The sequence below is a fragment of the Esox lucius genome, chromosome 21 (assembly GCF_011004845.1).
Source record: "Esox lucius isolate fEsoLuc1 chromosome 21, fEsoLuc1.pri, whole genome shotgun sequence".
Lineage (NCBI taxonomy): Eukaryota > Metazoa > Chordata > Actinopteri > Esociformes > Esocidae > Esox > Esox lucius.
Window position 1 is genome coordinate 20,898,158 of NC_047589.1, and position 23,525 is coordinate 20,921,682.

Below are 23,525 nucleotides of genomic sequence, written 5' to 3' on the forward strand. Positions count from 1 at the left end.
GCCTAACAACTCACATGCTCCTAAGAAAACCATTCCTACCGTGAAGCATAGTGGGGGCAGCATCATGCTATGGAGGTGCTTGCTAGCTAGACCGGTCAGGAATGAAGGAAGGATAAACAGAGGAACATTCTGAGGTTCAGAAGAGAACCTGATGCAGAGCACACAAGACTGCGTCCAGATGTGCATAGCTGGTAGAGACTAATCTCAATAGACTCAAGGTAGTAATTGCTGCCAAAGGTGCTTCTACCAAATATTGATTAAACGGGGTGATAACTTACTCAACCAGTTATTTCTATTTTGTAGATTTTCTATTGATTTAGAACAATCTGAAGGTTTTATTTTTGACATACACCTTGTAGACTTTTTTATATTGATCAGTGGCAAAAACCCATGACAAAAAAATTGTTTTGATGTCTTTTTGCCACACAATAAATGTGGAAAGGTTCAAGGGGATGAATAACTTTGAGGGGAACTGTACTTTTAAGTGCAGTGGTGCATTTTGTTCCAGACCAGCAACCCTCTGATGGAAGAACTGGTGCTAAATCCCAATGATGGAGGAACTGGTGCTAAAACCCTCTGATGGAGGAACTGGTGCTAAAACCCAATGATGGAGAAGCTGGTGCCAAAACCCAATGATGGAGAAGCTGGTGCCAAAACCCAATGATGGAGAAGCTGGTGCCAAAACCCAATGATGGAGAACTGGTGCTAAAACCCAATGATGGAGGAACTGGTGCTAAAACCCAATGATGGAGGAACTGGTGCTAAAACCCAATGATGGAGAAGCTGGTGCCAAAACCCAATGATGAAGAAGCTGGTGCTAAAACCCAATGATGGAGAAGCTGGTGCCAAAACCCAATGATGGAGAAGCTGGTGCTAAAACCCAATGATGGAGGAACTGGTGTTAAAACCCAATGATGGAGAAGCTGGTGCTAAAACCCAATGATGGAGAAGCTGGTGCTAAAACCTTCTGATGGAAGAACTGGTGCTAAAACCCTTTGATGCAGGAACTGGTGCTAAAAAAATATTTCATCTTAGTTATCAATTTGAATTACATAAAAAACTATTAAGGTTGAGTAAATTATAGGGCAGACCTATTCTCCTTTGAACTGTAAGCACTAATGTATCATTATCCATGGTAGAAACCTACCTGGAACCACACCATTTGTAGCAATGGCACTCATTGAAATTGCTGTCAGCATCGTCTGCACAAAGGAAGACAAGAAAAATCCCAAAATATTACATTACATTCATATAGGAATCACCAGGAAATGCATGGAATCAACAGAATATTAATCAGGTAGCTTATCCCATATTTAGTAGCAATACAACATAGCTGTGGCTGTTATTTTCTTTGAAAAACAATGGTAACAGATTGGGTAATTGAACTGAGCCCTTTTCCTAAGAACTCTATCGACATTTAATGCGTTTCAAGGACATTGTCATCTAGCTATTCCTCCAGCGGGTTACGAGAGCTGCCTTTAAGTTCACAACGAAGGCAATAAACCCCTGCCCTCTACTTCCTGCTTTTCTTTCAGGCCGCATGCTGCAAAGCTGGAGGAAAACCAATTAGTAGTTATTTACCCCTAACAGCAGATTAGCAGTTTCAATGGATGGAGCATTTAAACGGAGGCTTCACTTACACTACTGCTAAAATGTCTGGGGTCACTCGGAAATGTCCTTGTTTTCGCAATTATTTTGCCATTAAAATAACATCAAATTCATCAGAAATACACAGTAGACATTGTTAATGTTGTAAATGACAATTGTAGATGGAAACAGTAGATTTTCAATAGAATATCTACATAGGCATAAAGAGGCCCATTATCAGCAAACATCAGTCCTGTGTTCCAAAGGCATGTTGTGTTTGTTAATCCAGTTTTATCATTTTAAAAGGCGAATCGATTATAAGACAACCTTTTTGCAATTATGTTAACACAGCTGATTAAAGAAGCAATAAAACTGTCCTTCTTTAGACTAGTTGAGTATCTGGAGAATCAGCAGTTGTGGGTTTGATTACTGGCTCAAAATACTTTCTCAAAATACTTTCCAGAAAAAAAGAACTTTCTTCTGAAACTCGTCAGTCTATTTTTATACTGAGAAATTAAGGCTATTCCATGTGAGAAACTGCCAAGAAACTGAAGATCTTGTACAACGTTGTGTAGTACTCCCTTCATAGAAGAGCGCAAACTGTCTCTATCCAGAATAGAAAGAGTGGGAAGCCCCAGTACATAACAGAGCAAGAGGACAAATACATTAGTGTCTAGTTTGAGAAACAGATGCCAGGTCCTCAACTGATAGCTTCATTAAATAGCACTTGTAGGCAGAGTTGCAAAGAAAAAGCCATATCTCAGACTGGCCAATAAAAGGAAATATTATGATGGGCAAAAGAACACAGACACTGGACAGAGGAATATTGGAAATATATGTAATGGACAGAAAATCTAAGTTTGAGGTTTTCGGGTCACAAAGAACAACAAACATTCATGAGACACAGACCAAATTAAAAGTTGCTGGATGAGTCGTTGATGCCATCTGGCAAGCATGGTGGAAGCAATGTGAATGTCTGGGGGTCATTTGGTGGTGCTAAAGTGGGAGATTTGTACAGGATAAAAGGGATCTTGCCATACCCTGTGGACATCGCTTGATTGGAGCCAATTTCCTCCAGTAACAGGACAACGACCCAAAGCACAGCTCCGAAATAAGCAAAAACCATTTATGGAAGAAGCAGTCAGCTGGTGTTCTGTCTATAATGGAGTGGCCAGCACTGTCACTGGATCTCAACCCTATTGAGTTGTGGGAGCAGCTTTACCATATGGTACGTAAGTGCCCATCAAGCCAATCCAACTTGTGGTAGGTGCTTCAGGAAGCATGGGGTGAAATCTTTTCAGATTACCTCAGCAAATTGACAACTAGAATGCCAAAAGGTCTGAAAAGCTGTAATTGCGGCAAATGGGGGATTATTTGACAAAAGCAAAGTTTGAAGGACACAATTCAGTATTTCAATTAAAAATCATTATTTTCAAACCTTGTCAGTGACTTTATTTCCTATTCATTTTGCTATATTTCTTAGTCAAACTCATTTTATGTATGTTGTCATGGATAACAAGGACATTTCTGAATTGAACGGTAGTTTATGTCTGCAGATTATTTTTATTAAGTGAGGAAAAAAACTGAGCTATGTGGTCATCTCAGTTAGGGATCTTGAAATAAATGAAATACCTGCTAAAGAACTCAAATGTGCTGAAGAAAAATTATATGTGTCTATCAACACACCAAGTCCACCCACCTGAGGCTATATATTTTTCTGACAGCTGCTGTTTGTGAGGGGTGGAAAACCCACCATCTTTTTTAAATTGTGCTGGATTGATTGCTTTGATTTTACTCTGTTGATTTTGTCTCACTCTTGATTGTACAATCAATGTTGTTTTCAGACCGCATAAATGTTTGTGACGACCAGACATACCTTAGTAAAGACATCGACATTTAACATTTGACATAATTACATTTAAGTTAATTTATCAAACGGATTGGTCAAATATGATTTTAGAGGGCAAAACATCCGTATTTTGGAGGATATTCTGCCAGTGGCACTGTAGAGCCCTGCACTTGTGAGTGGAGTTCATCACAGGAAACATACAACCACCCACTGACACAAACACACACGCACACATCCACACATTTATACACATCTGCACACTCACATCCACCCACCCATATCCAACCACATCCACCCACCCACACACATACACCTCCACACACATACACATCTTTCCATCCACCCACCCACATCCACCCACACATACCCACCCACATACACATCCATCCACCCATCCTCTCACACAGATTCGCCCATACCATTCACAGCCATTCACCTACCCACAAAAACACACACCCACCCACACACAGATGTTCACGTGCCCACACACACACACCGACCCACAGAAATCCACGCACCAACACATACGTCCATCCACCCATACCCGCCCACATACACCAACCCATACACATCCATCCAATAAAATCCACCCACACAAACACACATCCACTACACACACCCACCCGAACACACAGCCACACAAACCCACCCACAAACACACCCCTACACACAATCATCCACTCACACATACAAATTCCTCCCAACATCCACAAAAACACACATCCAGCCATCCGCCACCTTCAGCTGGTCATTAGATAACAGTCTCGTGGGTTGTCAATTAAGCCAATAGGCCAGGAGGGAAGTCACAGGAAGGATTCAATTACGAGTAGAACCCTAAACCTTTTTCTCTCCCTCCGTGCCAAAGCTTTGAGAAGCCATTGTCTATGGTGGGTTTATAAATATATTCTGGGCCAAGTGTGTAATAGAGGCCTGTAATGTGGTTAGAGAGAGAGAGAGAGAGAGAGAGAGAGAGAGAGAGAGAGAGAGACAAAAGCATTAAACATCAAGTTGCCATGTGTCATTAGACGTGTGTGGTCTATGTCCCACTAAGTCGAGCACCATGGCTAAATATAGAGGGATTAGTGACCACTCTCACCACTGCACTCTGTCAATCAGTTTCCACTATATCTCACCGCCCACAAATTTCACTACCCCTTCTAGTTTTCAAACATACATGCACACACACGCACAAATAATTAAATGAATTACTTTGTAATACAGCAAATTTGTTAAACCTTTACCAATCATGTGGAGTGTGTAGGCATTTGTTCAACCTATACCAATCATGTGGAGTGTGTAGGTATTTGTTCAACCTTTACCAATCATGTGGAGTGTGTAGGCATTTGTTCAACCTTTACCAATCATGTGGAGTGTGTAGGCATTTGTTCAACCTTTACCAATCATGTGGAGTGTGTAGGTATTTGTTCAACCTTTACCAATCATGTGGAGTGTGTAGGTATTTGTTCAACCTATACCAATCATGTGGAGTGTGTAGGTATTTGTTCAACCTTTACCAATCATGTGGAGTGTGTAGGTATTTGTTCAACCTTTACCAATCATGTGGAGTGTGTAGGTATTTGTTCAACCTATACCAATCATGTGGAGGGTGTAGGTATTTGTTCAACCTTTACCAATCATGTGGAGTGTGTAGGTATTTGTTCAACCTTTACCAATCATGTGGAGTGTGTAGGTATTTGTTCAACCTATACCAATCATGTGGAGTGTGTAGGTATTTGTTCAACCTTTACCAATCATGTGGAGTGTGTAGGTATTTGTTCAACCTTTATCGATCATGTGGAGTGTGTAGGCATTTGTTCAACCTATACCAATCCTGGTCTTTAGACATGGGTTGTGTTGATTCAGAGACATAGTTAGACACTTGGCAAATTGATGTTTTCACAATAACAAGCATTTGAACTGCACTTCAATATTTAATGTCATGAAACATAATAGAATGTTGAAAAATAAACCCAATATTGTAAAAGTGGGCCCAGCTCTCTGAAGCAGCTCCTGACAGGTCACTTACACATGAGCAGGTCATGAAGACGATGGCCAAAGCCTCCATGATGCCAGCTGTGCCCACGATCCAGGTGAGACGCAGGAAAAGGATGACCCCCAGGATGTTTTGCAGGCAAGGCAGGTATACACCGATTAGCGTGCCCAAAGCTGGACTCTGTGGTGGGAGAGAACAGAGGGTGAACACAGGTACAGCGGGTCATTTTCACCATAATATTGTATCTATCAGTGTTTCAATCCGCTATTGGTACAATGGATTCCATTTACAATAGTACTTTTGGGTACGCCATGGCACAGCACTTAACATCTCCACATAGCGGCTATAAAAGCAATGCCTGAGCGGGGGCCCCACCTTTGGGTTTCAGGGGTAAAGTATTTAAAATCTAATCTGAGGGGCGAGGTGTACCAAATTCACCATGGATATTCCAACAAATGTACACTGAAGCAACTGGTCCCACCCGGTGTGCCTTTTAAACATTCCAGAAATGTCATCACAGGTGTCGCCCTCCCAGACCCAGTCCTTGCTACGGTTCGAAAAGAGGGCACGGTGATCGCTAAAAGAAACAAAACAGAGTGCTGTGCAAGAGGCACCTAAATAAATATACCCCCCAAAAACATTGCTTTAGTTCGACTTTCAAGTGCGTAAGACTTTTGCACAGTACTGCGCCTTAAAAGGTCCAATTAGAAGCTACCCTTCTGATCATTTTCATGTAAATCAGCTCCACCTGTACCGGCTCTAGCCTTTTGGAGCCCCTAAGCAACATTTTATTTGGGCCCCCTCTCCCCTAGCAGTCGGGGGATTCTTAGCGGTCGGGGCCCCCTAGTGCTTATGTTGCTAATGCCTAGAATCAGCCCTGCTTATGGCCCATTCTTGGCACATAGTGACCAATCAGAGATGCCCATGTGGTGTCCGTACAGAACAGATAAACCCAGATAAACCAACAGAACGCCAACCAAACTCCTGAAAAACCAACAGAACTCCAGAAAAATTCATCCAAGATGAAAAAGACATTGCTTCTTATTAATATGAACCATGTTTTTTCCCATTGTAAATTTGAGAAGTAGATGTTCTTCACTGTGGTGGTCTGAGTGGTTTGAGGCCTGATGGTGCCTTTCTTCAATCACAAAAACTAAAAAGCAAACAACGATCAATCGCCTTCAAGTTCAGGCTGATAGATTCCATGTGCATGTCCTTTGTGCTGCACAATGCAAATTTGCTAAGGTTATAGACCTTTCTGCTTAATCATTAATTCAGCAGGTTTTAAATGGTACCAACATGAACCAATAGCATATCTATATGGTGGGCTATAAACTGCCAGTAAAGAACACTGTTAGGGCATAAATGCCAAGGCTGTCCCATAAAGATGTCACTTTGTGCGGTTGCCTTCCTAAGTAATTGACAACAATTTTACAGAAAACACAACAATTCAAAAACCTTATAGTCCTACTTTGAATGTGTCTTGTGCTGCGGGGAGTAGGTGCATATATTCTTATTGTCCTGCTAGCCAGGTGTATTAAGGGCTGCCATTTTGAACCATTTCATGTGAATTCAGGTCCAATATCTTCCTTCATGATGGGCCTGGAAACCTATAGGCATTACGCTAGCCAATCGTATAGCTTAGATTGTAGGTGAAGCTTGATACTGCAATTTTTTATTTTTAATTGTCTAAAACCATGATGAGAGAGCCTTTCAACCAAACTAGCAATGAGCTGCTGTTTTTATGGGTTTAAGTTATAATTCAGCACTGTCAATAAATCATTATTCCAAATGATTGTTACTCAACTGGGGTTTACAAGCGATGTAAGCACATAGCAGTCTTTTTTTAGACTTATTGCCTACTGCAGAAACCCTAATTGCTAAATAACTAATAGATTTATATTGCCTTACATCTTAACATTTCTGAGGGATCAATCACATCCAGCTGACAGTATACAAAATGATCTCACTAGCTTGTGTTTTGCTCATTCAACCTCCTTTACCTAGGTTCCACCAACTCTGCTTCACAAGCCTCCCACTGGAAACTAGGTTTCTTGTTGGTTATTTTGGTTCAGATACAACCAATCTTTGTTTAAATTTTTTCTTTGTCATAATCAACAAAATCAAGCTAATGAGTGTCACTTACTGGCCCTAGTTAGTAGACAGCCACACTATTTGGCCAGTCTTTGGGGCATTTTCTACTAGCCTAGTCCGAACAGCAACAGCCTCTGGAGTTGAAACATGTAACCGTCCACAGTCTGGTGACAACAGGCCTACCTTGACTGGCTTCTTTGTTTTAGCTGACCCTTCATCATCATCTGCCTCCTCGTGCTCTTTGACGCCCTGGGTGAGGTTGGTGTAGTTGGCCAGCTTGTTGAGCAGCGAGGACACCATGGGATTGCTGTCCATCTCCTCCTGTGGTGGAAACACACATCAAGTGTCATAATGACAGTCGTGGTCTCTGCCTAACGGTAGGTGAAAGACCCTGAGGACTGCAAATGGAAATTGACAAATTTCACACAAATCAATGGAGATCGGAAAGGCTTTGCATAACAAAAACAGGTTGTCAGGAGTCTGCGGATGTCAGGATGTTGTGTCCTGGTCTCCTGGATGTCCAGACTACATCTCGTTTGCTGGGATATACAGCTCCGGAAGAAATTTAGAGACCCCTGCAACCCCGGTTCACTCATTTTATATATATGATTCTATCTATAGCATCGACTGAGGCAAAAAACCCATCAAGTTTCAAGTTCTGATTGACTGACTTTTATACAACTGTTAGAGCTTTATAAGTATGTTTGTGATCGTAACGGGATCTGGACAAATGACAGAGAACTGTAAAAACCCTGAAAAACAGGTCCTCATTGCCAAAAAAGATAATTTAGGACTGTGGGCTCACTACTGGTAAAAATGCAAGAGTTGATGCCTAAAATCATCAATTTATTGCAGCAGGCTTTTTTATTTAGTAATAACTAAACAAAAAAGAGAAATTAAAAACAAGCATTTCATTTGCGTAGGACCACTCAGATGTTAAACATTAAGAGATGTTAAACACCGCACCTTTTTCTTTCCTTTCCAAAAAAAGTAGAAAAGGAAGGTTTTGTGTGAAGAACAGAAGGGTTAAAATTAAGAGACCACTGCAAATTGAACACTTACTGTTCCTCACTCAACCTTCCTTTTCAACTTTTTTGGAAAGGAAAGAAAAAGGTGCGCTGGTCTCTTAATTTTTTCCGGTGCTGTAAGTCAAGGGAGTGGTGTTATGACAGATACCTCAAAGAGAGCCAGGTTCTTCCCATCGTATAGACTCCCTTTGTCATGGTCTGTGTTGTTGATGAACGGACTGTTTTCCTTTGGCATGCCATCACCTGGGGAAACAGAAGATTTTAGAAAACAAACCTCCAAGACAACCACTGAAGGATAGTATAGTGCCTGATTTAACTGTACATTAACTAGAGGTGCATCGGGAAAAGCTATTTTTAGGGAAAATAAATATTTAGGGAAAAGCTAAAAGGAACCAGTTATTTGAAAAACAACAAAATGACAAACATTTCAGTGAGCTTCTGCTCAGCACTAAAGACTTTCTATACTTAAACACTGAGAACCATGCTCGTGACTGATGTCTACAATCTGGTGAAAATGATTTAGTGATCGAGCAATTACAGCATCTGAGGAACCACAAAAACACACATTTTCTTCATGGCTGAGTTGCTTAAAAAGCACTTGTAATTACAGTTTTCAAAAAGCAACTCATTGATTACACCCGGTGGAGGACTAAAAATAGACATTTCAGTAAAAGACCTATGCCACAATAGGAGGCAGGGGCAAGTGGAGACAATTTCTATTTCACCAGCTCTGGCCCTTATTTCCAGTTTGTCTGGCGGATACCAGCATCAGAGGAAAAACAACAGAGCTAGACGAAGCATGAAGACTAAACAATATACATTTGTGGTATAAATGAGAGGTAATTTACTCAAGGTTATGAGTAAATGTGACTGCATTTTTACTATCCCATAAGCCGAGCTAGCTTTAGAGCATTTTACTACTCTTGTCACTTCCACTGCAGACAGGCACACTCCATTTAAAATGGTTAGGGTGAAGAACAGATCCAACCCCCGGTTCACTCATTATATATATGATTCTAACTATGGCATTGGCTGATTGACTGATTGACAGACTTTTATACAACTGTTAGAGCCTTATAAGTATGTTTTTGATCGTAACGGGATCTGGACAAATGACGGAGAAAACTGGTCCTCATTGCCAAAATAGATCCTTTTGGACTGTGGGCTCACTACTGGTAAAAATGCAAGATTTGATACCTAAAATCATCAATTTATTGCAGCAGGCTTTTTCATTTAGTAATAACTAAACAAAAAAGAGAAATTATAAACAAGCATTTAATTTGCGTAAGGCCCACTCAGATGTTAATAATCAAAGTTTTTCTGACTCCATTCACTGTAAAATATGTCCTAAACAATTTGCTAGCTATCAACACTAAGGAGCTGTAATGTACAGTATATTTTTTATCAAACATACATTTCTGTAGTTATACCAAAAGCATGGAAACCCGACCATGTGCTGCCTCTACATAAGGGGGGGGGGGGGGTAATAGTGATCTTAAAAATGATTGTCCTCTCTCTAAATGGTCTTGCCTAGCAAAAATTCTGCAGTCTTTGTAATATACATAATTGTGGTCTTTTCAAGCTTTCAACGCCATTTTGAATAAAATTAATAAAGTGGATATAAAAAGTCTACACACCCTTGTTCAAATGCCAGGTTCTTGTGATTTATAAGAATGAGACAAAGATAAATCATGTCAGAACTATTTCCACCTTTAATGTAACCTATGATGTGAACAATTCAATTGAAAAAGAAACTGAAATCTTTGAGGAAAATAAAAAAATAAAAAAACCTGGTAGCATAAGTTTGCACACCCTTAAACTAATACTTTGTTGAAGCACCTTTTGATTTTATTACAGATTTTATTACAGAGTAGGAGTCTATTAGCATGGCACATTTTGATGTGGCAATATTTGCCCACTCTTCTTTGCAAAAGCACTCCAAATCTGTCAGATTGCGAGGACATCTCCTGTGCACAGCCCACTTCAGATCGCCCCACATATGTTCAATTGGATTCAGGTCTGGGCTCTGGCTGGACCATTCCAAAACATTAATCTTCTTCTGGTGAAGCCATGCTTTTGTGGATTTGTATGTGTGCTTTTGGACGCGGTCGTGCTGAAAGGTGAACGTCATCTTCAGCTTTCTAACAGATGCCCATTCATATGAAGAATATGGGAGATTGTTGTCACATGTAGCACACAATCAGTACTTGCCAGAAATTCCTGCAGTTCCTTTTATTGTTGCTGTATGCCTCTTGGAAGCCTCCCTGACCAGTTTTCTTCTAGTCTTTTCATACATTTTGGAGGGATGGCCAGTTCTTGGTAATATCTCTGTTGTGCCATATTTTCTCCACTTCATGATGACTGTCTTCACTGTGTTCCATGGTATATCTAATGCTATGGAAATTATTTTGTTCCCTTCTCCTGACTGATATCTTTCAACAATTAGATCCCTCTGATGCTTTGGAAGCTCTCTGTGGACCATGGCATTTGCACTGAGATGCAACTAAGAAAATCCTACTAGAACAGCTGAACTTTATTTATGATTAATCAGAGTCACTTTAAATGATGGCAGGTGTGTAATGATTTCTATTTAACATGAGTTTGAATGTGATTGGTTAAATCTGAACACAGCCACATCCACAGTTATAAGAGGGTGTGCACACTTATGCAATCAGGTTATTGTAAGGTTTTTATTTTTCATTTTTCCCCATTGAAGATTTCAGTTTGTTTTTCAATTGAACTGTTCACAATATAGGTTAAATTAAAAGTGGAAAACATTTCTGACATGATTTATCTTTGTCTCATTCTTTTACATCACAAAAACCTGGCATTTTAACAGGGGTGTGTAGACTTTTTATACTCACTTTAAATAAAATAATAAACTTGAACATAATTTTAAAAGAATGAAATTAAGTTCAATTTGCAGTGGTCTCTTAATTTTAACCCTTCTGTTCCTTGCTCAAAACCTTCCTTTTTTTGCGAAGGAAAGTAAAAGGTTCAGTGTTCTCTTAAAACCTTCCAATTTTTTTGTGAAGGAAAGTAAAAGGTGCAGTGTTCTCTTAATTTTTACCAGAGCTATATACAGTGGGGAGAACAAGTATTTAATACACTGCCGATTTTGCAGGTTCCCACTTACAAAGTATGTAGAATTTTTTATTATAGGTACTCTTCAACTGTGAGTGACGGAATCTAAAACAAAAATCCAGAAAATCACACTGTATGATTTTTAAATAATGAATTAGCATTTTATTGCATGACATAAGTATTTGATACATCAGAAAAGCAGAACTTAATATTTGGTACAGAAACCTTTGTTTGCAATTACAGAGATCATATGTTTCCTGTAGTTCTTGACCAGGTTTGCACACACTGCAGCAGGGATTTTGGTCCACTCCTCCATACAGACCTCCAGATCCTTCAGGTTTCGGGGCTGTCGCTGGGTAATACAGACTTTCAGCTCCCTCCAAAGATTTTCTATTGGGTTCAGGTCAGGAGACTGGCGAGGTAAATCCAGGTCCTTGAGATGCTTCTTACGGAGCCACTCCTTAGTTGCCCTGGCTGTGTGTTGTCATGCTGGAAGACCCAGCCACGACCCATCTTCAATGCTCTTACTGAGGGAAGGAGGTTGTTGGCCAAGATCTCGCGATACATGGCCCCATCCATCCTCCCCTCAATACGGTGCAGTCGTCCTGTCCCATTTGCAGAAAAACATCCCCAAAGAATGATGTTTCCACGTCCATGCTTCACGGTTGGGATGGTGTTCTTGGGGTTGTACTCATCCTTCTTCTTCCTCCAAACATGGCGAGTGGAGTTTAGACCAAAAAGCTCCATGACGGCATAGTGTGTTACTAATGGTTTTCTTTGAGACTGTGGCCCCAGCTCTCTTCAGGTCATTGACCAGGTCCTGCCATGTAGTTCTGGGCTGATCCCTAACCTTCCTCATGATCATTGATGCCCCACTAGGTGCATGGAGCCCCAGACCAAGGGAGATTGACCATCATCTTGAACTTCTTCCATTTTCTAATAATTGCGCCAACAGTTGTTGCCTTCTCACCAAGCTGCTTGCCTATTGTCCTGTAGCCCATCCCAGCCTTGCGCAGGTCTACAATCTTATCCCTGATGTTCTTACACAGCCCTCTGGTCTTGGCCATTGTGGAGAGGTTAGAGTCTGTTTGATTGAGTGTGTGGACAGGTGTCTTTTATACAGGTAACGAGTTCAAACAGGTGTAGTTAATACAGGTAATGAGTGGATAACAGGAGGGCTTCTTAAAGAAAAACTAACAGGTCTGTGAGAGCCGGAATTCTTACTGGTTGGTAGGTGATCAAATACTTATGTCATGCAATAAAACACAAATTATTTATTTAAAAATCATAATGTGATTTTCTGGATTTTGGTTTTAGATTCCGTCTCTCACAGTTGAAGTGCACCTATGATTACAGACCTCTACATGCTTTGTAAGTAGGAAAACCTACAAAATCGGCAGTGTATCAAATATTTGTTCTCCCCACTGTATTTAGACCTGTGCACAGTACTATTACTGCTACTATATTGATTGTAAATTACATTGCAAAAGCACTGCATGAAAAACGTTATTGTCTGGCACTTATTCACCAATCAAAGACTTTTGATATAGCTGATTGTTTCATTTTAATGAAGATATTGACCTGGCTGGGCATGGCTGTGGACACCTGTTATGGTTTCAGAATTACCTAAGTGACTGGAAGCCAGGCCATTGTAACGGACAGGATTGAATTAAATTTGTTAGCAGTTCATGAAGGAGTTCCCCATGGTTAAATTTTGTGTCCTATGTTGTTCACTTTGAATGTACTTGATATCTGTAACTCGATTTTCATTTCTATGCTGATGACAACAGTATTGTACACTGCAGTCTCATCTCCTGCTCATGCATTTGCATGCTTACAGTCAGCCTCAGTGCTAAAACCTCTAGATGCTGTTTATTACACAGCTTTGTATTTTATTACATATTTGTACATTTTAACATGGCTCAGGTCATCTGGAAAACAGACCAAGTTATCAGACTGACTCTGTGTAAATAAAGGTTACATGATACCATACTAATTGTAAGGGCTGCATTTTCCAAAATCTACTCAAAGTGTAAGCTACGCACACATAACTAGCAAATGCTTGTTTTCAGAAGATCAGCTACTAATATGACTTTGAACTTGTTAGCAAATGGAATAAAGGAACGTGAGAGGTGGCAGTTTTATGTGTCCTGCCACATTTCACAACGACATTCCACCCAACGAGCTGCTGGGAGAACATTCTGACACCAAAGTGTGAGCCGATCTGGCCTTTTACCTAGCATTCTGGAAAGCAGGGCAGAGTACCACACACTCTAGCGTAGGGGGTTAAGATATCAGAGGCCTGCAGGGACAACCCTGGACAACCCAGATATTTAAGGTTTAACCAGCCTGTAAGCCAGGGGCCTCATACATTTCACACTAAATACCTAAGTGGTCCTTTTCAGAAATGTGGATGTAAAAAAGATGTCCTGTTACAAGTCAGACCTCTCTGAACTGTGCTCACAAAACACATAAATTGACCCTTCAGGCTGATTGTAATTCCACTGATTAGCTGCATAATGTGGAAATTCTGGTGTCAGGGCTAGTACAAACACAAAGGGCCATGGCAGTTCTGATCCCATTTCTGCAGATGTGAGCAGAATGTTTAGATATTGTTTGCACTGTGTATTTCAAGTTATTCACTAGAAAGGTAAATGCCATCGCCGACATTTTCACAAAAAATATTAGTTGCTGTTCAATATAAAAATTAGCGTGAGAACTCAATAGTCTGCTTTTTATTTTGCAGAGACAGTGTTTTTGCTGAGCAGTGGGCTAGATCCAAACCCAAGCCAAGTCAAGCGGAGGCTGTGGCTTCGACAGCTGGTCCACCACAGGCCACGGAGTATGAACTCTGACTGCTGTGTGCCATCATCAGAGTAACTTCTGCTGCTTTATCCAGCGGCTGGGAATAAGAGGCTTGCAGCCTAAGCCCTGTAGTAATCATAGAGAAAGTCAGAATGTCCTTGAGTGATACAGGCCTTTCAATAAGAGCAGGAAGTAGAGATTATGGGCAGTAAATAGATCCCGTCTGTGAGGAAAGGACAACATATATAGGGAATGTGAGTAAATGTGTGGCGGAAGCTCCACGCCTTCCTTTCATTTAGAGACAGGCCTGGCTTCGGGTCACCACTGGCAGTGATGACGCTAAATCCTGACCGCGTCAAATCCTCTTTGAACCGAGGGTTAATGCCTGTGTGCTGTGTCTAAATCTGTCTCAGTGTGGTCATTTCACACTTACAGCACGAGCAAGAGGAACAATGTGATGAAACCAAAGACAATTTAGTGAGATTCCCTGATCTCTTGATTCTGAATTGATGAGATAGCAACAACTATATTTGGCTCCAGAAGCAGATGACCTATGATAATCTAGGGGACTGTTGGTCAGAGAACAGTACATATAATCAAATGTTAAGATGAATTAATATTAGAAAATACATGAATAGAGTTCAGGTCAGGTCTTTGCCAATTCATTATATGACTGAACCAGTTTAACATTTTATCAAAATAATAACCTGTCGATTGAAAATCCTTTACGGTCTCAGTTTGTCAGAGCCAAGGACCACGATCTGACCCATGACCTATGGCAATGACACAGCAGAGTCCATGATGGCCTATCATGTCTAATCATGAAACAGCCCAGCCGACATCACAGCAGGCGATAAGATTTTAAGTCCCACACAGAGAATCAACACATCTTCACCACAACAAAGCACTTTCCACTGATCTCTGACACACTCAGGACGAGCCAGCCAATCCATTTTATTGCAAGGGACTGGAGCGTTACTCCGAGATGGCCAGGCAGCGTTGCTCTGAGTCTAGCTGGCAGCGTTTACACATCGAGCCCAATTCGTTACCTCCACTAATAGGTCTGTGGAACAATCCGACCTGCTCTGAAAAAAAAAAGAATCTGTTGGAAACACAGTCGATGTAACTGATCAAAGCACTGATAACACCAGTGTTTCTGGATACATGCAATCTGTCTGGGGCAGGAAGTGGTTCACTGGGGTGTCTTCCCAGACAAGTTGATATGGCTGTGGAGGGTCAGTGTCTGAGGAGTAGAAGGAGGATACATGTGAAGTGTGTGTGTGTGTGTGTGTGTGTGATGAACGGGTGTGAAGTATGCCTGGGGGAGGTCTGTAGGTGGGGGAAGCAGGAGGAGGTAGGGAGCAACATCAGGGGAGCTGTTTGTGGATAAGTCCCAGGAGACACGATCCAGTTTCAGATGGGCCAGCCTACAAAGGCCAGGTTGGTGACCTAGTTAACAGCTCTGGGAGGGCATCATCACTACCAACATGCCTATTCACCCTCTATCCCTGTAGACTGCTGCTCAACGGCCTCCCACTTCAACCATTGGATGATTTTAGTCTTGAGCCAATGGGCATTTAAACTGAGCAACGCGTTATATTAATTTATAGTCACCTGTGTACTGTATTATCTGTGCGTATTCAATGTGTGTATTCCATTATAAAGCAGCCAACTTGATTTAGTGTTCTTTGTTATTGTGTCTTGTATGCAGCATTTTTCGCTTTCTCCCAGGAGAAAAGTTTTATTAAATAAACAGAAATGAGAGAACTAGCTGGAGGGACTAAGAGGCACAGACAAAGCATCCCAGTGAGTGAGAAGACCAGAGAGAGAGACGGAGAGAAACTGGGAGACAAAAAGACACACACACACACACACGTCTGAAGGGCTGCAGATGGAATAAGTCTGCCATATCCATTGAATGGGCTGACTGTAGTTTGTCTCTGTGGGGATTGTCGTGTGTCCCTGTCTTGTGTTTCCAGGGCTGGCGACCCAGGAAGAATACCCGCATACTCGACATTCTTCCCAAAATCTAAACATAACACAAAGTCATGCCATGCTGTATTCGGATCAGCTCACAAAGGGTCTCACACGGCTCTATTTACAGTGGGTTCTCTTGGCCTGGGGCGACATATGAATGCTCCCACGTGACAGGACAAAGGTCAAATGACCCTAGAGGTCGAATAAAGCTTTGCCTGGCCATGTATTCAACCAATCAGTATGTGGTTAAGTGGTTGAGCATCTTCAGCACTGTTATGCAGGAGCCTACATACAACTGAACATGCTATGTGTGTATGTGGGTATGTGCGTGTGTGTAGACCATGAAAGACACAATGGTAAGCCCAGTCACACCACTAACTAGTGATGTAGACATTTTACTGATGCTGTGTAGGCAAGACTAAATTCCTCCCTAGGGTGGCAACAGTTTTTTGGGTCAGTTTGACTGGAGACAGGATACAAATCATGAGAGGAGATAAGCTGTTCAAATTCAGTTAACAGGGTGTCTACACACGCTGACCTGCCACATAACCGCCCACGCACACCCCAATCCATCCAAGAAAAGCGGAACTACTTCTAATGCATACTCTAATCCAGGATAACAGATCGGGGAGTTTGAATTATTTTCAGTAAATATTTTTGTTATAGCCCAATAACAACTGCAATGAGCACAGCATTTACATTTTAGTCATTTAGTTTACGCTCTTATCCAGAGCGACATACAGTTCATGCATACAATTTTAAAGCAAACAGGAACAACCACACAACTCCGTAGTAATAAATGCACCCGACTTAAAGAATGAATTACAGGAAAAAGTCAGTGCTGGAAACAAGACAATACAAATAATTAGTTCACAAAGGCACCTGTAGATTGATTCAAGGTACTCGTTGAAAAGGTAGACTTTCAGATGTTTTCTGAAAGTGGGCAGAGACTCTCCCGTCCAAGCGTCAAATGGAATCAGGTTCTGCCATTAGGGCGCTAGGATATATCTGGCGCGACAACCAAAAGCCCAGAAGTGACTGAATGAAGACAATGGGTAGGGGGGTAGGGTTAGAGAATTGCCTGAACCTAGGGTGGGGGAGCTCTCGTTGGAAAACACAGGAAGTTCGAACAGGACGCGTCCACCTGGATAAGTTACCGGGAGATCTACCAACGGCGAGTTTTAGTAACCCAGATGTGAAAGGACATGTTCCTGGATCGGTAACTGAGCTGCTTCCTGTGTGAGGTAAGGTGGTACTCAACAAATGTTGTAGAGCAATGAACCTGCAACAGCGAGTTACTGCCTTGATGTTATCAGAGAACAACAGGGTGATGGACATGTCTTGGAGCAGACAGGCCTTCGTGTGGAATAAGAACAGCTCTGTCTTGTCATGGTTGAGCTTGAGGTATCTGACATTCAGAGAGATGAATGAGATGCATGCTGCAATCAGTTTGGGGGAGAGACAAACATTTTGAGTGTCATCTAAATAGCAATGACAGGACCGACCATGAGGGGATGTGAGAGCCAAGTGACTTGGTGTATGAAGAGATTTAAAAAGGTATTTAAAAAGTTATTGATAGAAAAAAAAAATATCAACACTGGAACTAACAGAAACCTGCACTAATTAAACAGGATTTTATAGGAACACAGGTATAACAAATCAAATTATAACAGTACAGCAATAAGGCCCTTTTGTGGTTTGTGGGAAACAGCTAAAGGCTGTTTTCGTGTTGCATCTTGCTGTATTGGCCAAATGCCATATCCTCAGTCAGGCCAATCTTACAACAGTGTTTGTAATTGAAACATGTTCAAGAACATTTTACAACAACAGCCTGAAGGCCTTACTACTATATTGCAACAAATGATTTTGCACCACTGGGAAAGTTTGTGTATATTTTAAACAACTTGCTGATTCATGATGGCAACACAAAGCTTACTGAAGAGGCCGTAACAAAGCTCAGGCTAGGAAATATCCTCCAAAACTATGTGAGAGTTGGTGTAGCATCAGTTTAGCAAAGCAACTGGAATAATGCAAACCTAGAGCCTAATCTGAAAGTACATTCCCAAGACCCAAAGCTGAGGTAAATGGTTGTCGACTGAAACAAATTTCCCTAACAGGACACACCTATTCAAAAAACAACTTACTGGGACAGTGAAAGCAATTTTGATCACCTCCACCTACAAGGAGAACTTGATGCTGGTACATCAGTTATCAGGTCTCATTTCATAGAGGCAAGGATAAATATGTAGTTAAGGTGTCCTCATTTCAACAGATGGGTGTCAGACAGAGGTAATGAGGCAGAAGAGGAGGAAGGATGGCATGGCTACGTTGATGAATGAATATGTGTGTGAGCAGGGCAGCAGAGCGTCTTGTGCCAGTTGCTTGTCCCTCACCGCCTCCTGAGCCTGATTTCAAGCAGGCCAGACAACACAACAGCCTTGACATTATCGCTTTCTGCCAGAGGACTAAATAACAGTGAAGGGGATGTGGTTGGGATCAACTAGGTCCTGCAGCGTTCCAATACCAACCCAAGCATGCCACCTAGAACACATGCCTAACATGCCGTTTCAAACTTATTAACATTATTATTGGTGTGTGGCCTTCTGAAAACCAATATTCCTGCTTTGGGTAGGGCCCAAAATCCAAAATAAACCCTAAATCCCTACACCTCGCATATCTATGGAAATCAGAGAGGACTGGATTGGTGTATGTAGTAAATAGCCTATCAGAAGGCAATTTGAAGCTATTACCATAATGATCGAACATGGCAGTCAACTCTGAAAGATGAATAGGGTGTAGGGCAGTGGTTCCCAACCAGGGATACTAGGACCCCTGGGGGTACCTGGCCTATCAACAGGGGGTACTTGATAATACTCATGACACCATAAGCTTACTAGTGACATTATCATGAGGGGGTACTTCAGGGGTACTCCGAGCAAAACATTTTGGGGGGTACAGTAACTGAAAAGGGTTGGGGGGGCTACTGGCATAGGTTGTAGGGTCGATTTGAGATAGGGCCTATGAGGACAAGAAGAAGGAAAACAACCGGCCAGTATGAAAATTATAACCTAAGATATGATATAAAAGCACATTTCATATGAAAATGTTAGTGACTCTGGATAAGAGCATTGCCAAAAATTACTTAAATCTACAGGTACATTAAAAGCATCAAGCAGTGGTGCACTAATGGTGAAGCCAAGCCTGTCTCTATGGTAATAAACGGTTACATACACTATTTATAACCTCTAATCTCTCCTCAGTGGCACTGGCCTCTGTTCTGTAAGCCGTCTGCCGTATCCACCATTACGTTGCCTCTGGCTCACGGTACCACAGGGAGAGGGGAGTCCTAAAGTAGTCCCTTCAATCTCTTTAGCTCGTCTTACTACTCAAGCCCAGTAAAGATAACTTTTGGTATCACAGATAAACAAATACTCTTTAAAAGAGCCCGACAGCCTTTCGTTCTATTCTTTGATCATTACTTTTTGTGAAATACATCACTGCATGAGCATATACTTTTTCAAGCTTCTTGGAAAAATAATACAACTTACAAAAGACTCCTTAGGAAAATGGTAGCATTTATTGAACACAGATCTGATTGGTGAATGGGCAAACTAAAACCCACCTCCACCAGATGAAACGCCAATGCTCTCATCAAGTTAGCCTTGGTACATCATATGGTTGGCCAACAGTACCACCCCACTCAAACAGGCTGACATGTCAGCAGTTTTTCTTGTTTTTTACTTAAACAAAAAGGGATTCATTATTCTCACCATCGTAGCGCGTTGTTTTGACATCACAATAATGTGAATCAAAAATTAACGTTGTTGACTGCACTGGACTTTTAAAATATCCCGTTTGGAAAGCCCTTGTCTACTATAGACGAAAGCACGCAAACCTTTAACCCCTTTCAGTCATAGACAACACACCAACCTCAACATTACCCGTCAAGGGGAACAGGGTTTAGTCCGACTCCAGGTAAGAGTAGCCAGGGAACTTACCCCTCCGCCGCGACAGCGAGCCTTCCCCAGGCTCCATGCTGGTGTGGAGAGGGTCTGAGGGGAGCTGGGGGGGGTCCGTCCCTGTGGAGATGCTGTTGCTCTGGAGGGGTCGCAGGTGCAGAGGAGAGCTACTGGCGATGTGCAGCTACGGTAGGGACGCAACCCTGCTGAGTGCTATGCGACTGAGGATCAGCTCAGCGCGCGCGCGTGTGTGTGTGTGTGTGTGTGTGTGTGTGTGACACAGGCCCATGGAGACAGCAGCTGCCATGGATCACAACCCCCCCCACCCACCCCGACTTCCTGATCCCTGTTCATCATTACCACCTCTCTCCCTCCCCTTCTCTCAGAGGGGAGGAGCAGCGAGAGTGGGGGCGGGCTACAGGGTGGCAGGGAGTGGTAGAAAGCGACGGGAAGAGAGAGGACGAGGCAGATGAGGAGAGAGAAACTCACAGCTGCTTCCCCAGACCAGTCAGCCACTGGCTCTGCGTGACATTACATCAGAAAACACCGATTAATGCCGATATTCCTGACGATGAAACTCCAGAAAGATGCCGGCGACAGGGCACAAAGACAGCCGGTGGAATTCTTCTACTAATCCTTGACTTCAGCCAACTTGGTCCCTAGACTGTACGTTTAGCGGAATTTCACCTCACGCGTCGGAGTGAGACACTTTAGTTGTATCCTCATCAGAAAGCCCCAGTGAGGTTAGCCTAATTCTACCCCTGGGAGATCATTATTATGTTTGGATACTGACTGGATACAACTATGCTCAAGAGTATTTATATGATACATTACTAAGGAATAAATGTCATTGATTTATAGGTCCAAAAACATAGGTCCAATTTAGAATCAGAAATGGTTCCCTGTAGAGCTCCTGACTACTGAGTCCCACGTTCAACAGAGGAGCTGCCAGCACTGTGTGGTCGTGCCAACCTGGTGCCATCGTGGTGGACTGGCTTGGCAAGCTTTGTACCCACATCGAGGTAGAGGAGAAAGACTGGCTACTCCAATGCTCATTTCCACTGCCTATGAATCACCTCTCAAAGACCATGTGAACTAGGAGGCAGTAAATCACTTAACTAGATTAGCCAAATCCTGTTCTTTATATAAAACACACTGCCAAGCACCCAGTCATTTGGTAGGGAAAGGCCATGGCCTATGGTGGTCTAACAAAGGTAGGGGAACGACTCTTTGTAGCCTCACATTGCACACTGACTGCATTGTGTGTGTACACAGTATGTAAATATACACACACACATGTGTGTATGTATTTGGGTTACTGTGTGTAAACTCAGCCTTTTCATACTCACTGTTTATACATAGACAATGGCTTGTAAAAGTATTCAGACCCCAGACCAATTCTCTCATATTGCTGGATTACAAATGACGCAATGACATGTCATTCTGTTCTACATTTGTAATGATTTTTGAGGGACACTGTATAATCCTGCCTCTGAACAATAACACGACTCCTTGTCTCCTCCTGGCCTTCCCTTACCCAACGAGACCGGTATAGCACAAGTCATTCCAGGTTGGTTCAGGGTTGGAGGGATAGTACTGCAAGTGTCTAAAGCAAGTATAAGGAGATTACAAGTCACTGTAAACTGATAGACGGACCGGAGAGAAAATTAAATGGGGAATATGTTGAGTCACTCTGATCACTTTTGTAGAAAATATTATTTGAAACATTACCTGCAGATGTCCATTGTTAATTTTTGCTGGTTTTATACAAGTAGTATAGTAAAAATCTAAAATATTGCCCCTTTAAGGTTTTTTGGTTTAAAACGAATTACTACTTTGTCAAAAGGGTGGCAGATCATTATTATTCCTGCATTTTATTATTCAGCTTGTTGAATAAGTACTCACATCATGGCTTGGCACTGACTAACTTCTTCATTAAATAATATTCTACTATTGTAGTGAAAATGTAATTTATTTATTCAAATTAATATAATAGTTTATATGCATTGCATAAGAACTGATTGATTTGTAAATGAAAGTCATATGTTATATGAACAGCACAACAGATGTTATCTTTAGTCAAGTCATAGCCAAAGTTGACCTAAACACAGGAATAAAACTGTGTAAATTCTTAAACATAATTTTCCCAAAAGAAACAATAGGCCTAACTATTTCTTGCTTACAACAGGCTTCTAAGTGTTGTTTATTTGGGTTAAAATAAGACCGCAATAAATTGGGGGAAAATCATCTGACATCTATTAAAGAATGAATTAATGAATGGCGTGACTCAGGTGTGTAGTTGTTCCTTCCACAGAGATTGGAGAATAAATACGAAACACAAGTGAACTGGTTGAGAAATATTGAATCACCACCATCACATGATGAAATTGTTCCTCACTTCCAGATTTTAAGTAACATCTTGACATTAACTGGAAGACTGGCTACAGGAGGAAAACTGACACATAGTTACAGTGGATAATAAATTAGGTTGTTCAAACTCTGAATGCTGATTGGTCAACCACGGGCACGAAAGAAATAACAGATATACTGTTGAACTAGAGTCGATAATGGGTATATTCATAACAGCGATAAGTAACCTCCAGAGTTTGTTGTATAAAGCCAATTTTCCACAGTTAAGGGCAGTATCCACACATGTTGCAATGTGCCTAAGAACTGCACTGGAATAAGGACCTTAAATCATACTCGCTCGGGCCTTATTGCATGAGCATAAAATTCACTCAACAGACTGTAACAGAGATGAGAGTGGGAAGATTGGAGAAGCAAGTCCAGCCTTCTCCAGTGGGTGTCGCTATAAGGTTTTAGATGTTATACACACCTTAACAATACATCCCCCTTTGTATCATACTGATGAAAAGCCCCATTACAATAAAACATAATGATAATTTCCCCGCAAAGTTTGCTCCTCCAATAAGCACCCAAGCCTACCTCATAGACGCCAAAGCAGTCACTGGGGATTTCGTGTGCCCAAGTGCAAACCAGGGTTTTTCCAACTTCATAAATGCCAGAATGCATGATTATCGAAGTGGCCAAACAATAAAATGCACGGGAACAAGCTGCAGGCTGACCACCTTAACACTTACCAACTGACGCAATGGACAGGATGTAGCAGGACTGTGTTGGACCACTCA

The 23,525-nt window shown here is 41.7% G+C and overlaps 1 protein-coding gene across 6 annotated transcripts in view; it reads right to left on the reverse strand.

The window, feature by feature from the left end:
* slc12a7b (solute carrier family 12 member 7b) overlaps positions 1-23,525 on the reverse strand; it is a 58,539-nt gene that overhangs the window by 20,553 nt on the left and 14,461 nt on the right. For 5 of the 6 annotated variants that reach the window (XM_010885712.5, XM_010885711.5, XM_010885709.5 and 2 more), the window contains exons 2-5: positions 8,700-8,794; positions 7,707-7,844; positions 5,463-5,609; positions 1,148-1,202 (exon numbers count right to left, since the gene is read on the reverse strand). In XM_010885712.5, the coding sequence (XP_010884014.2) occupies positions 1,148-1,202; positions 5,463-5,609; positions 7,707-7,844; positions 8,700-8,794 (435 nt within the window). Of the gene's footprint in view, positions 1-1,147; positions 1,203-5,462; positions 5,610-7,706; positions 7,845-8,699; positions 8,795-20,415; positions 20,595-23,525 lie in introns of those variants that run through there. The other variant, XM_010885714.5, reaches the window with a different exon arrangement.